Source organism: Sinocyclocheilus anshuiensis, unplaced genomic scaffold, assembly GCF_001515605.1.
Source record: "Sinocyclocheilus anshuiensis isolate Anshui unplaced genomic scaffold, SAMN03320099.WGS_v1.1 scaffold231, whole genome shotgun sequence".
NCBI classification, from domain to species: Eukaryota; Metazoa; Chordata; class Actinopteri; order Cypriniformes; family Cyprinidae; genus Sinocyclocheilus; species Sinocyclocheilus anshuiensis.
The window spans coordinates 264,813-279,935 of NW_015552533.1; the positions used below are offsets into that span (position 1 = coordinate 264,813).

The window sequence follows — 15,123 nt, forward strand, 5'->3', positions numbered from 1 at the left end:
ATATATATTTACTTGTCCTATAGCTGATAACAGACCAAGCGGAAAAACTGTAGGAACAGTGCAAGAGCCGCCCAACACAAAGCAACCCGGTAAGTTTCGCTGTCTACTATAAATTAAAGTAATCTTTTAATGCAAGGCAAGTTAATTAAATATTCCCCTAAAATATTTTAGTCACTTGAATGTATAATACAGTAGCTCTTGTCTTTGTTTCTCTCATTGTGTTCTTCTTTTCTGTGTCTCTATCTCAGTGCCAAGTGGGGTTTTTGCTAAGAACTCTCTTTGGAGGGGTTCATACGAATATCTAGGGAAGAAGCAGCCAGCAATGCTTAGCATAACTGCTTTTGAACCATTCAGCAATCGGGTCAATGGCACTCTCATGGACCACAGCGGAGTACAGCTCAATCTGGCTGGTGAGTGTTTTTTCTTTTAACATCACAACACATTTTACCAACCACTCATTTGTGATGCTTCAGCAGCAAGGTAATGCCAATTTTCTGGCTTGTACTGCCTCTAGTCTTAAAGAAAAAGTTGAGCCAAAAATGAAAAATCTGTATTTGTTACGTACTCCAAACATTATTTTTTTTATTCCATGGAGCATAAAAGGAGATATTTTGCAGAATGTCTAAAGCCTGAAATACACTACACAACTTTTAAAATCTGAACGGTTTTTCAAACACTAAACATCATGCACTTGTTGATCGTTACAGAGAAAAAAAACTGGACATCATACACTAAATGACTGAGCATCACACACTACTAGACTTTCAAGGCATTCCGAATACAACAAACTCACACAAAAACACGTGCCTTGTTGCCATGAGACACGTAATAAATTAAAACAATATTTTTTTCTAAAATCGTCTCTAAACATCAAACATGCTTGATATCCTCCAAATGGATGGAATCATAGTCTGAGGCTAAAAAAAAAATCAGTCTGTGACTATCATACACTATGTAATTTTCTATGAAATCTGTCAATTCAAATCTGCAGACTGGCTCTGACTTTTGCCAACTAGCCCATGTGCTTTTTATTTTTTTCATCTGTACTCCATATATTTAATATGTAATGAAAATGTTACTATTAATGTAAAGTAAATCGTACTAGTCTCATTAATGTTACATTGAGTCAATCCATATGAAACCAACACACATACAAAAAGTAAGAACTTTTATGTTTTTTTGTGAGCACTCATGACAACCATCAAAACTCCTCACCATTTCTGCAGGTACCTATAAGAAAGAAGAAGCCCAGTTGTTGCTGCAGGTGTATCAGATTCGAGGCCCTGTGGAGATCTTCGTTAACAAGTTCAAAATTGACAACTGGGCCTTGGATGGACATGTATGTATATTCCTCTTTCCCTTTCCTCTGATCTTCCGTAGTTGTAACAGGAAGCCCTTGTGTGCCTTACATCCATAGAATCATAATCCTGACGTTTTGAAATGAAGACTCCCTGCAGTGTGAAACGTGGAAGTAATAATCATTGTGATGATTCTACAGATTTTCCACATTGTAATGGATTAGATTCAAATAGATTGTTTCCTTTGAAGATATTAGGCAACCGCAGATCAAATATTTGAACCACGATTTAACTTGACCCAGCCTTCCGATCGGCTTATACATAAGTGGACTGGTTACTGGGAAAAAGAAGCATCTTACGTTTGATTTCAACAGCCATGCTTTTATGTTGATGCAAGTCCTTTCTTCTTCATGGTATGACTCCATGCAGATGTAGTCCTCTGAAAGTCGTGCTCTTGCTTTGAAAGGTGGACGTTTCTGAACCTTTACTGCAACCTGAGAGTGCTCAAAGTGTACTTCAATACTCACAGGCTGATGTAAGGGCTCTTGTATAGGGCCAGACCTTGGGCTGCTTGTAACTACTGAAACCCTCAACCACACACACACAGCTTGTCACTCCTGGGGATAGAAGAGAACCGACAAAGTTTTTCTTTTAATTAAAACGTCAGTTAAAATTGCTGGGTAATCAGGGCCAGACGTCTCTACCCCCCTCCAATGCACTTGGGACAAGCACCTGGGAGAGTGTAATTAAAAGTGTGGGCCATGAGTGTGTGGCTCTTGTGTGTGTGTGTGTGTGTGTGTGTGTGTTCATGTAAGAGAGAGAGATAGAGAAAACACAAGAGGTAAAGCAGGAGGGAGAAAGCGAATTTTATGTGTTTGTATGTGGATGTGTACACTTTTTATGCCTCAGCGAGGAATGATGGGGAAAGTAAATGTCAAACATAAGTAGTCTTTCACATCACTGACACATTTTACCTTTCAGTGGCTCATTTGTGACATTTTGAAAATTATTTTTACTTACGGATTTGTACTTTTCTCCACAGGTGTCATACATGCCTTCTTCTGATTCATTTGTGTACCAAGGCTTTGTTCGAGGAAAAGGCTTCGGCCAGTTTGGACTTCAGAGGCTGGGTATGTGTGCTTGTCTTACAGGACTGTAAAATCTTATTTGTTAAAGGGATAAAATTAAAAATGACTCAATGTCGTTCCAAACCCATGAGACTTTTGTTCATCTTCTAAACACAAATAAGCTTTCAAATGGAGGGACAGAAATATCTAAAGCTTCATTTGTGCTTCAAAGACAAACAGAAGTGTATTATGGTTTGGAACAACATATTGACAGAAAAAAATTACAGAAATTATAGCGGCATTAAATCATGTCATGTTCATCACGTCCTTCTGTTGAATTGAGTCCACCTGAGACCCCAAACCGATGTTCAGTGTACTAGCTTATCATAGCACTATCTCAACTTATACCCTATGCAAGTGATTGATTATATGATGATATAAATGAAAATAATGCATTTTATTACACTGTTCTCTTTAATGCTTGATTCCGATTGATTCATTATAACAAAACTTATTACAGGGGTTTATCTGTGTCAGGCTGGATGGGATGCTCAAACAAATCACTCCATGAATAATTTGCATATAGATGTTTCAGCATTTTAAGCTGGCAAAGTATTTTAACATGGGATAAAATACACACTTCAGCTTTAATGTCGTAGTGAAAATGTCAAGTCTGTATCGTTTCCTCAGATATTAGTTATCAAGTATATGTTTAAAATTATATATACTGCCAATGCCACCCACAAGAGCTATGATGTATTATTATAATACAATTTAGTAGGAGAGAAAGGAAAACTAGGGTTGGTGTAAGTATCTGGTGTACAGCTTGTGGAGGCCAAACCGGGAACGGTCTGTCAAATCCTGCCATAATGAAACATGCGCGCCTTCATCTATAAATGACAGCTGTATAGACTCCTATCCCAACATTGTCAGACAGATTGAGCAAACAGAAGATTTATTAATAAGAGGAGCTGTAGTGGAAAGAGCGTGTGTGTGTGCGCACACATATTCCATCATTTCATGTTGGTTTGATGAGCTGGCTCTATTGAGTTAGTTAATTGAATCTCCCACTTGCAGCCTTGATGTTATTGGGAAGCTTTTTGGCATTGTCTGATGAACAGGTGCACTGACACTCTCTCGTTGTTTAGGAAAGCTCTGTGGTCGAAATTGAAAAGTGTCACGAATTTGCCGTGTCTTGATATCTGTAATTAAAAAGCATTGTCAGGATAATGCAATTTGACATCTCCCAAAAACAAGTCTCCCAGTTGAGTTATACAAAACAGTGAGATGTGAAGTTTGCCTATTTAATTGATTAATTTCTTATTTGTTGCATGGTTTCGAATCAATTCGAACACATGCTTTGACAAAAAGCTTTTCACTTGTGGTTAGTTATTGTTAATAATAACTCTATACAGAAATCAATTGTTTATTCCTGTATTGTTTAAAAAGGTAAAAGCAATATTTTGTAAATGCTTTATTTGTATGTTCTTTTACAGAGGGCGTTGATCCAAATGGCGAGAATCCAGGCTATAACTTTGCCTCCAATAGCAGTTCAGTGGCAGCAGCCATTTTAGTGCCTTTTATTGCCATGATCATAGCAGGCTTCGCACTGTATCTCTACAAACACAGGTACAGCACTCATTGTGCATTGATTTTTGTGATTTATTATGAATCACTCTTCCAGAATATTTGGTAATATGTCTTGTTTACTTGCAGAAAAAGGCCCAAAGTACCCTTCAATGGTTACGCAGGCCATGAGAACACCAACGGAAGAGCCACTTTCGAGAACCCTATGTATGACCGTAACATCCAGCCCACTGATATCATGGCCAGTGAGACCGAGTTCACGGTCAGCACAGTGTGCACAGCAGTATAGCGACTGCTCTAGTCAAAGGTGAGTCTTCAACAAGAGAGATCTGTTCTTAGTGACCAGCCTACATAAAGATTTGACTTCAATACAGGTAACATAAGAGGAATGACACAATACACTAATAAACATAAAAATACTGCTAATAAACATGTTTCAGGTGGTGATCAGGACCCTGTTTGCCTCAGAACTATATACCTTCACATCAGAAGTGTGTCTTCATAGGAAGTCCACTAGCTTTTGGAACAGAGCTAATAATTTGTTTTTGTGAAACATTATACTAACTTTGTGAATTATTAGCTGGTTACAGTCTGATATGTGTTGAATTTACTTTTTTTATTTCTAGAAGAACTTTTCAAGATTTCAAAGTCATAGCGTGACCTTAGCATTCTGCATCCACATCTAGCATGCTTCATTAGACCACTGTACAAACTAGCTTGGTGTCAGGGATGAAAAGGTCATTGGCGAACAAAGTTGAAATCTTGCGGTGTAATAAGCCGAATGAGGCCAAAAACCTCAGGGAAAAGGAAAAAAGCAATATATCCTCACATAGTTGCTTTGGAATGATTTAGAGGCATCATTTGCTGTATATTTCTGCTATTATACACAAACTGCCTTTTCAGCATATAGTTTGTTTGAATGTTGAGTGGGGAGTGGGGGAATTAAAACTAGAGAAATTGTACTTCTAAAACTGACTTCATCGCCCTAGTTTTGCCCTCAGACAAAATGGAAAACAAATTGCTGAGGCAAGGGGATAAGGATAGAGAAGTATTGCATTTTAATTTATTTATTTCAGCTGTTATACTCTCTTCCAAGATTTTTTTTTTTAAAGAGCACCTAATCTTAGCCGCAGACTATGAACTTGGGCAGGATTTGTAATTTGTTTTCTCCTGTATCCCATGTATTTAAATCTGTTCTGCTGATTTGAACCTGAAACATTTCTTTGTCATGTGCTTTTCTGCTATTTGAGTATTTTTTTGTGATTGCTTTTTTAAATTACGTAAGAGTTAAAAATGTACCTTGCTATTGCATTCTGTTGTTACGATGTTAGTCTGATACTGTTGTGTTGAGCATCTTTCTTTCTCAATTTTCGCTATTTTTCCCTTTTTCACCATGTCCATCTGTTTTTTTATGTCTTCCTTTCCCATCTGACAAGCAGTGTTGGGCAGTAACTACTAATAAGTACTAAAAGTAGCATTGCTATTAACTACATCTTTCAGTATCCTAGCAGTACCTCAGCTGTTTTTAAAATAGCTTTTCCAGTAATATGATTTTTTTTTTTTTTATGTATCTGTGCAGAATACATTGCAGAACGTTTTCAGCTATGAATTTTCAACATTTAGGGGCTTAATGATGCAGAATTAATGGTAATTTCCTTTTTTTAATTCTTTTTGCCGTTTTTATTAGGATAGGACAGTGTAGAGCAGACAGGAAGCGAAGTGGGAGAGAGAGAGGGGTTGGGATCAGGAAAGGTCCTCAAGCCGGCATTCGAACTCGGGACGCCCGTAACACAGTAGCATTATATGTTGGCGCACTGCCCACTAGGCTAGTGGTGCCGACAGCCCTTTTAAGTAGCACTGTGCCTCTGCTTGTGCGATTGGTCTTCAAAAGATGTTCTGAGTTTGATGTTCATGTTGTTTGTGTTTTGGGTTGTCATGTGGCTGAACCATTTGTTAGTGTTTATACGATTTATTTTAGCAGGTTGGTAAAATCTGAATTTCACCAATAAAATAATTAAATGAACCAGCTGAAATTTGATTCCCTTTGCGTCCCATCATGACCCGTATTTTTTGTTCCATATCATTTTTTCACTATTTTTTTTGTCACTTTTAACTAAATTATAGTAATTTATAGTGTTATCTGTTGTATTTTGTATGTTTTTTTTAATGTAGAATTTTTGTATTTTATGTAAAAAAAATAAATAAATCTGTCCAATTCCTTTTTAATGTTAAGGTCCTTGATTTTGTACCAGAAATATACTGCTAATTACAAAATATTTTTATTATTTATCATTACAAAATGTCCTCTTAAGGTGTGGTCATATTAGCGATATTTTGGCAAAATTGTGAGCGCCAAAAGTTACATCTTCTGTAGTCAATAGTTGTACCAATATATGAAGAAGTCACTGAAAGAAGTCACTTTCATACCCAGCAGCTTTCCATTGGTTGACTCAGCAAATCCACGCAACTGACTTGAACCCATTACAACAATTGTGTTAAGAATTTAAATGAATGGATTTTGCATGTGAAAATTTACAGAACAGCGGTAAACGTGACTTTACAGTAAATGGCTTCAATGTAGCTAGCTAGTTTTTAGTATCTTCTAGTGTAGCTACTTAGTAGTTTATCTAGTTTAAATAATGAGTAGCTTGAGAAATCTCAAAGTAGTTTCTTCAAGACTGCTGACAAACGTGTCTTTTCTCTTCTCTTTTCATAGGCTGCATATAATCTTTCCCTCTCCACACAACTGTTCCCATAGTAAGAATGGGCCCACATGGATGGACTAAAGAGGAGGATGTTTTTTTTTTGTTTTTCATTTGTAAACAAATTCCAATTGTGACAAAGTGATAAACCTTGACAACGATGCTGTCAAAGCGCATCAACAGAGATGCACTGATAAAGAACCACATCAGTGTTTGCTAGCTAACGCTCTGTTCCTACACTCTTCTGCTGTCTCCTCTTTTTTCCTTCCGATGGAACATCCTATTTGACTGCGGCAGCGTAAAGGGACACATGTGAAGCTCACAGCCGTCGCTTGCCAAAAAAAAGACAAGAGATACATTGTTCGGTCAAATGAAGGCCGAATTCTCACTCTTGAGTTGGAGGAAGTCTTCATGTGAGCAGGAAGTCACAAGAAGCATGTTGCTGGAGAGTTGAAGCTTTGTTTTACTTTTGTATCTTGAGTTCTGTCCATGGAGTGCGTTTTGGCTTGTTTTATCCCGTTTCCACCTTGAACTAAAATCACAAGTGCAGACTTCACTGAGGACACACTCTCTGACACCTTCCCCATCAGTTCCCTGAGTATGTAACGCCACAACTCGATCTGAAGTGGAGGCTTCTGAGGCTGATTAGAAGACATGGATTCTAGCTGTAGCACCTCTCTTCTCATTTCAGCCTGAAGTAACGAGTGTTCTCCCACCATCTTATCATGATCCTGACTGAAAATGGACGGTCCAACTCTTCAAGCTGCCCAGCGGAGAACACAAAAAGACGTGTTTTGGTGTTCAGGGGCTTTATGAAGCTGACTTCACAGCCATTATTGCTGTCCTTTCCTTATTCTCACACTGACAGAAGAAAAGCAGCCCACATTGGAGGGTTGGATTTGTATTAGCCAGGTATTACCCAATCTGAACCCCCTCCTTGTGTGTTTGGATGTTCTGAGTTGGATGGTTTTGGTTTGTGGGCTGGGATATCATGGCGAAGAACCGTTTGTTAGCATTTATAGTTCTTCGGATATCATTGAATGACAGGATCCAATGATTTGCATACATAGATTAAAAAAAGCAACACAGCCCTTGAAGAGTTGAAGTACAGAGGTAAATCTAACTTGAGATGTGTTTTTCGTAACCAGGGGAGGGTCTACTTTCGGTCCTCAAGTTCTGAAGTCAAGGGTTTTAGTCAAAAGGAGCCAACACCAAATGAGCATGAAAATATTTAATCTCTGTAGCTTTGTGTCATAATCTGTTTCCCTGCACATTCCTCCATGTCATCCATGCCCACGCCACACTTACGATAAGAAAAAGGGGCTTAGAAATCACTCCTTAAAATACTAATCCAAGGCTGGTGGTTTATTTGCATGCATTTGCCCCAATAACTTGACGGGAAGGTTTGAAGATGAGCAACAACTTGGGAAGTTTGCAACTGAATAACTTACATTTTGTTGCGAAAGTACACTATATTCTGGGTGCAGCATCCTTGAACTGGCCGGTGTTATTGAGATGTGTAATTCAGTTATTGAATATTATTCACTCTGCTTGTTTCTGCATCATTCGGTTCGATTTTCTTGTCTTGCGACCTCTGTTACCTGATGCCGGCATTTACTTTCCAGTGGGCATTTAAATTCCTCCGGTTTATTTGCTGTAGTCTTCAGCTTCTGAAATCAATCACTGATATAATTGCTTTTACAGGTTTATTACTTTTGAAATCGGTAGCCTATCATGGTTGTGTTAATATGATATTACCCAGAGCTTGTTTCAATTGTAAGTTGATCGAAAAATCAAAGATTGCATTTCCCTTGGGATATTATGGGCCAGGAGTTTAGCAGGTACATTATCTTCAAACTATTGACATTAACAAGACTGTCTTATGGCCGTTCTTTTTAGAAGAATTTCAGTGTAGATGGCATCTTAAAGCGTTTTCCACATATCAGACATCATTGTGTTGAAGTTCCTCTCACATTCACTTGGTGTTTTACATTCTTACAGTTACGTGTTACGTCTCAGCAACCCAACAATAGCAATGCTGCCAGATTTATAATGCTGACATTAAAAATAGCTCCTTTAAAAAACATGCACTTTGCTAGCGATAACACACAAAAATTCAAGGCACAAGGGCTTCAAAGTCATCACCTCTGCTTTATTTTTCATTGTTATGTGTATATTAACCCAAAATGTTGTTAAAGTATCCAGGCAGTCTATGTTTTATGCTTGTCCATCTGTTTCTAGTAACAGTGCCTTGGTAACTCTATATGTGGTGTATCCAATCTCTTCTTATTGCTCCATTTTTATTATTATTGCACACTGGTCAAGAGTTGCCAGTTGCTAGGGGAGAATTTCAAAGACGCAGCTTCTTTTTTTTTCCTGGTTGAGAGTCAAGTCTTTGTTATTCTCAGCTTAAGAGAATCACACAAAAATAATAACCAGCACCCCAAAACATGTCATTAATTTCACAAAATTCCTTTAGGTTAGAACCTGCACTTTAAGGGAGCAAGTAAACACTCTTTTCTTTGGCCTTCATGCTAGCATGTGTCATGAGAGTATTCTTATATTGTGATTATTATTCACGTCACAAAACCTACGGTGCTGCTATGCCAAAGTAAAAGGCATCAGCCTATTTTATATACATATATAGAGAGACATCCAGCCAAAATCAAAAGCATTACAGCATTTATGATATTATTGATAGCATTTAGCAATGCTAACTGTGAATTAGCTGAAACACCCAGCACATTCTTGTTGGCGTTCAAGTCTGTAACCGTGTCGTCATTGTACTGATGTGAAGAACTCTGCCTGGCAGCACTCCGTATAATTTATACTCATCCTGACAGAATCACACATACATTCGTTAAAATGGAGACCCGCACCTCAGTTAATTTACATTCTCGAATATTACCTTCGGATATTTGTTATGAGTATATAGCAACCCTTTTCGTCAAAGGTTTTGTTGGCATGATGTGACAGTGAGCTTGAAGCAAAGATAATTGCAAAAACTTGGATGATCATGTCAAGACTACATTGTAGTGTCAATGTTTTTGTCTCATTTATCAGGCTTCAAAAAAAGACGAGAAGTTTGGATGTAGACAACATCGGGACTGCACTGAATGTATTTTTAATTTTGGAAATATCTATGCTATACTGCTATACATATGGTGAACATCCAACAAACTGCGGAACTAAACCAGTCATGTTCCTTTTTTTAAAAACTTATCGGAAAAACAGCGCCCCTAAAAGACTGCATATCAGTATATTTGAATTGCACACTGCAGCTTATATTGAATAAGTATATGAAAATGTACTACATGATGAACATATCAGTTTTGTGTGGAGGTCATTGTGAAAATATCTTGGTATGTACTTCTTTTTTTTCTCATTTTGAAAACCACAACCATGCATTTCTCTCCAGTCGGTAAGAGGTACGAGCCCAGCCTTGAAGGACTTTTAAAGGACTGCTCTGCTCTGGCTATCCAAAGCCTAAAGGAATACAGTCAGTCTTGAGTTACGTACTTGACCAAAAGGATTTTTTTGAACAGTGACTTACAAACTTTCAAGGACCTTAATGGAGCGGTCCGTTGCGGATATCCAGACAGAGACTCTGACGCTGAAAGGAGAACTAATGAATAGAAACTTTTTTTGTACAGAGATATATTTTTATGGAAATAAATTTGTAATATAAAAAAGAGAAAGTGTATTGACAGATCTGTAAATGTTTTTCATTATTGTAGTACAAATGCTAGTGGGGATTATAAAATATATATATATATACACACACACAAAGCAAAATAGAGACAAAGTTTTTTTTTTTGTAAATGTAAAAAAGATTGTATATAGAAGTTTACATATTGTAAATATGTAATACTCAACATGGCTTGTCTGCAATATATCAAATGTATTTTATCTGTCTGTATATGATGCTTTGCATTGTGTTTAAGCTTGGGGATTATAAAATATATATATACAAAGACAAAATAGAGACAACGTTTTTTTTGTAAATGTACAAAAAAAAAAAAAGATTGTATATAGAAGTTTACATATTGTAAATATGTAATAACCAACATGGCTTGTCTGCAATATATCAAATGTATTTTATCTGTCTGTATATGATGCTTTGCATTGTGTTTAAGCTTATTCTACTTTCTTGAACTTGAAACCTATTTTGAAGTTTTTGGAATAAAAAATGAAAACATGTATGTGCCTGCTATTTTCTCCATTGTGTGGAAGGTTTGTAACTTTGTGCATGATTATGCTTTATTCATGTGTGCACCCAATCTGACAAAGCAGGACAATTATTTTTCCTCTAGTTGTCCTGTAGTGCACACAGTGGCTGTAAATGGAAGGCATTAAGGCACATTCAAATCCCATGTTTATGTATTATCTTGACTGCTGGGTTGACTTTATCTGCTAGATTTTTAAAGCAGCTTTACACATTATGCTTAATATCTAAATTATAATTGTGTATGTTTGATGGAATTAGAAAAAGATATGAATTCATATATATCTATTCTTAAGCATATGATTCCATTTCTATAGACTGCTGACATATTGTTGGCCAAAACCTTTTGGCCAAGCTTTATACTGTGCAATAATGTTTAGGCTATGTGTTCTTTTGTGAAGATACGAATGAAATGAATGAAGGAATCATGAACTTTCGTTAGTCAGAGACCTTATTTTATGCATCAATCCAAAAGTCAATGTAGAAGTCTTATTGAGATTTTGTCGAGGGAACCAGGGTAAAACTAACCTCCAGATTGGCCTATAAAATACAGCAGTCTATCTGAAACTATTTTTCTTACCTTCTTGCAAAAATGTCGCCTTTTATGTCTGGCTGTTTAAGGGCAGTGAGGATGAATGAGAATCAATGGCAGATCTGATTGTTGATTTCCCTAATCCTGTATTTTCTAATGTATAATCCATATTGATGTAGTTTTCCCTTGCTCCTGTAGCATGTTGAGTCTTGTTGCTCAGTAGTAGTTGTTGTAGAACTATGACTTTATTATTTATTTGTGACTTGTTAGAGTGACCAAGGCCTCGTAACAGCGCTGTTTCTCTGTTCAGATTCCTGTCTCATGTGGATGTGAATAACAAGTGAGATTGGCAGGTCACTTTCCCCTTTAACTCCATGTGCCCTATGGAGCAGAGTTGGCCTGTGTAATCTAGTGCATGTTAATTCTTTTTTTTTTCTTTTTCTTTTTTTTTTTCAGTAAATCAGAGGAGCGTATGATGATTGACAGCAAATTTATGTAACCAAAAAGCACTCTGTGTACAGTTTCTGCCATCTAAAATTGCATTCGTTCTCATGTTTGTAAGGCTACAGTTGTGTCACGTAATGATTTGCCCCTAAATAATCTCCAAAGTGCTTTTATAGGAAAGCTCCGGGTGCTTGTGCTGCTCTGATGAGTGTTCGGCACGCACTGTTAAACTGCTGGAGACTGTATCAGGAGGAGGCAAGTCCATTCATTCAAAGATGAATGGGAGGAAAAAGTAACATTAATTTCACTCATCATAAAGGCCTTTCGGTTCAAATTAATTTGAAGATTTTTGGTCTTTCCCAGTTAAGGTTAGCTAGAGGCTGTACTTTCATGACTGGAAATAGTTCCCAGAGCTAATTACAAACTTTAATAAAGACTTATATGGCTTATACAGTATGAACTGATACTGAAGCTAAAAGAGTGAGTGCTTCCATTAATAAATATGGTGACCTTACCTTAAGAACAGCGAAGGGTACACATTTTTAAATATATAAATTAAATTATTCAACTTAAGTTCTGGTAACACTTTACAATAAGGTTCAAATATTAGTTAACAACATTAGTTAACAGGAATTAACAATGAAAAATATTTCTAAAGCATTTAGTACTCGTAGGTTCATTTCAATTTCTACTAATAGATTATTAATAGACCTGAGCTAACTTGAACAATGAACAGTTTTAATAGGACAGTTGAATTTTTATTAACTAATGTTAACAAAGATTACAACAAATGTTTTGCTCATTGTTAGGCAATGTTAGTTAATGCTAAAGTTAACTAATGTGACTATTGTAAAGTGATGCATCATTTTTGTTTCGCAGTATTTATCTGTTTTTGTGGTTCAATTGACTAAATATTTTTGAAACAATTGATGTAAGTGATAAACAATTTAAATGTACCTGTTGTGCATTGACCCTGTTATTTGTGTATTTATTTATTTACCCATCCACCCAGAAACAACTAGGTATAGTATTGTATCATACACATTTATAAATGTCTACTTAAGGACTGGTTAACCTAATATTCAGTTAACCTAACATAATTGCACTCTTGCAATATTGCTTAATTATAGCAGATATCATTTAGCATTATAATTACCGTTATTAAAATGCTCATTGTTACAATGATTGCCTCTTAAACTAAAAGCAGTTGATACTGTGGGTGAAAAAGAGTCTTATCAGATTTCCTCCCAGCTCTCATTTTAATGAGACACCTGAGCTGGTTTGTCGTTCACAAGTTTCCACAGTTTTGGGGACAAACATTGAGACTCTTTTTTTTTTCTTTCTCCGAGAAAGACCTAACTTTATTTAGAAATGAAACCCAGACTGAACGTTTAACAAAAGTAAAGTTATTTGCAGTGTTTATATGCTAGAATGATCTTCAAACATTTCTGAAATATCACCTTCAGGCGACAGTGATTTGATGCTCTTGATTAATGTTTAATTATTTGAATATGTGTCAGCCATAAAGTCGAAATTTCTCTTTTATTGGTTTAACAAAGCAAAATCATTCCAAGTACCCCCTGGAACCTGCTTAACTACCCCTTTGGGGTGCATGTAGCCCTGGTTGGGAATCCCTGCTGTACGACACTAAGCCTCTGGGTGTAATAACATTCTTTAGAAGCCACTTCTCTAGGAAATACAAATACTGTGGGAGTACAGATGGCGTTTTGATCGTTTATTATTTATTCAGTTCTTGTCATTAGTGTCTTCCCGCTCGTGTTCAGTAGTAGCTTGAGGGAGCAGACTTTTATCCGAACTTTTGCAACAATAGCATCTAGTAGGCTTAAAGTTTTGTCAAACCATGCCTGGGATGTATAATTAAAGGTAAAAAAGCAGCACAGATCTCCCAGGGTTCCACGCAGCACTAAGAATCAAGCTGGAGATTCTGTTTTCTGCCAATGTCATGTTAATCACTTTTATTCACCAAAATGAACTCCCTTTCAGAATGGGAGGCTTTTTTCAAATGGGTCTAATTCATTACGGCATTTTAGGTCATGAAGCTCCTTGTGCGTTGTGTCACTTTTAGTTTTTCTGGGAGCAAGAAGCAGCAGCCAAACCAAGTATAAGTCTGTAATTGGATACTCTCAGGTTGCACCGTCTGCTTCAAACACTGATGGCTCATTCCCACCGAGTGGTACGAATCAGTACATTACAGTACAGTACGTTTTGGGACAGTACACCCTGATCTGGCCTGCGTTTCCACTGGCAACAGTACCCTTACTTGATAGGTGCGTATGCCAGAAAGTAGCAATCAACGTCATTCTCACATGGAGAAGAAAGCGCAACATTGTGTGTATATATGTGTGAAAATATAAAATTATAAAATACACATATTTTTTTGTGTTTGCGCACTCTGATGTTAACCATCCTAACACATGAGCAGCATGGTGTAACGAGTGAAGGAGACGCTTCATTCCCCTTGTGTTGTCATTCCCCTTGTAGCACATGCAAGTGACGATTCTCTGTCAACCAGTCAACATTTTGCAATGAGTCTAGCTCCACACTTTAGGTACCAAACTACTGTAAAAAGTGGCACGGTACGGTTCACTACTTTGGTACCATTCACAACTTCTGACAATGGAAACGGACATAATTGCATACTGTACTGTACTGTACTGAACCATACCACTCATTGAAAACTAGCCATAAGACATCATATTCAAGGCCAAAATTAAGACTCAAGCACCAAATGCATGTAAAAATTGTCCTCAGTGAGTGGGAAAAAATAATTTTGGGACCATTTTTTAGAAGTTGCAACTTAATATTTGGTTTAAACAGCAATTTAAATTGATAGTTTGCCTAAAAATAAAAATTCTGTCATTTACTAACTGGCATGTCATTCTGTATGTTTTTCTTCTGAGGAACAAAGATATTTTTAAAAATGCACAAATATAAGTGCAATAAAACTCAGTGGTCCAGTGTTCTTGTGGATCCTGCTGATCTGCATTGTTCACTCTTGAAAATAAAAGCTCCAAAAAAAAATTCACAGTGATGCCATAAAAAAGGGGTTTCCAAAGTAACTTTCGGTGGAAAAAAATAATAATAAAAAAAATAAAATGAAAGTTACATAGATGTTATGGTTCTTCACAGAACTATAGATGCCATTAAAGAACCTTTCTTTGTGGGCACTGATAGCCTTGTGGGCAGCGTGCCCATGTATGGTGCCGTTGCGTCCCAAGTTAGAATCCCAGCTCAAGGCCACCCCCAC

General features: G+C 36.9%; 1 protein-coding gene across 1 annotated transcript in view; it reads left to right on the forward strand.

The window, feature by feature from the left end:
• LOC107663732 (CUB and sushi domain-containing protein 2-like) overlaps window positions 1-7,836 on the forward strand; it is a gene marked incomplete at its 5' end in the record, with an annotated part of 209,927 nt that extends 202,091 nt beyond the window's left edge. Inside the window, 7 exons of the mRNA XM_016454031.1 lie at window positions 24-89; window positions 249-410; window positions 1,227-1,339; window positions 2,341-2,428; window positions 3,862-3,994; window positions 4,082-4,259; window positions 6,669-7,836. Of these exons, the coding sequence (XP_016309517.1) occupies window positions 24-89; window positions 249-410; window positions 1,227-1,339; window positions 2,341-2,428; window positions 3,862-3,994; window positions 4,082-4,241 (722 nt within the window). The remainder of the gene's footprint in view (window positions 1-23; window positions 90-248; window positions 411-1,226; window positions 1,340-2,340; window positions 2,429-3,861; window positions 3,995-4,081; window positions 4,260-6,668) is intronic.
• Between the last annotated feature and the right edge of the window lie 7,287 nt (window positions 7,837-15,123).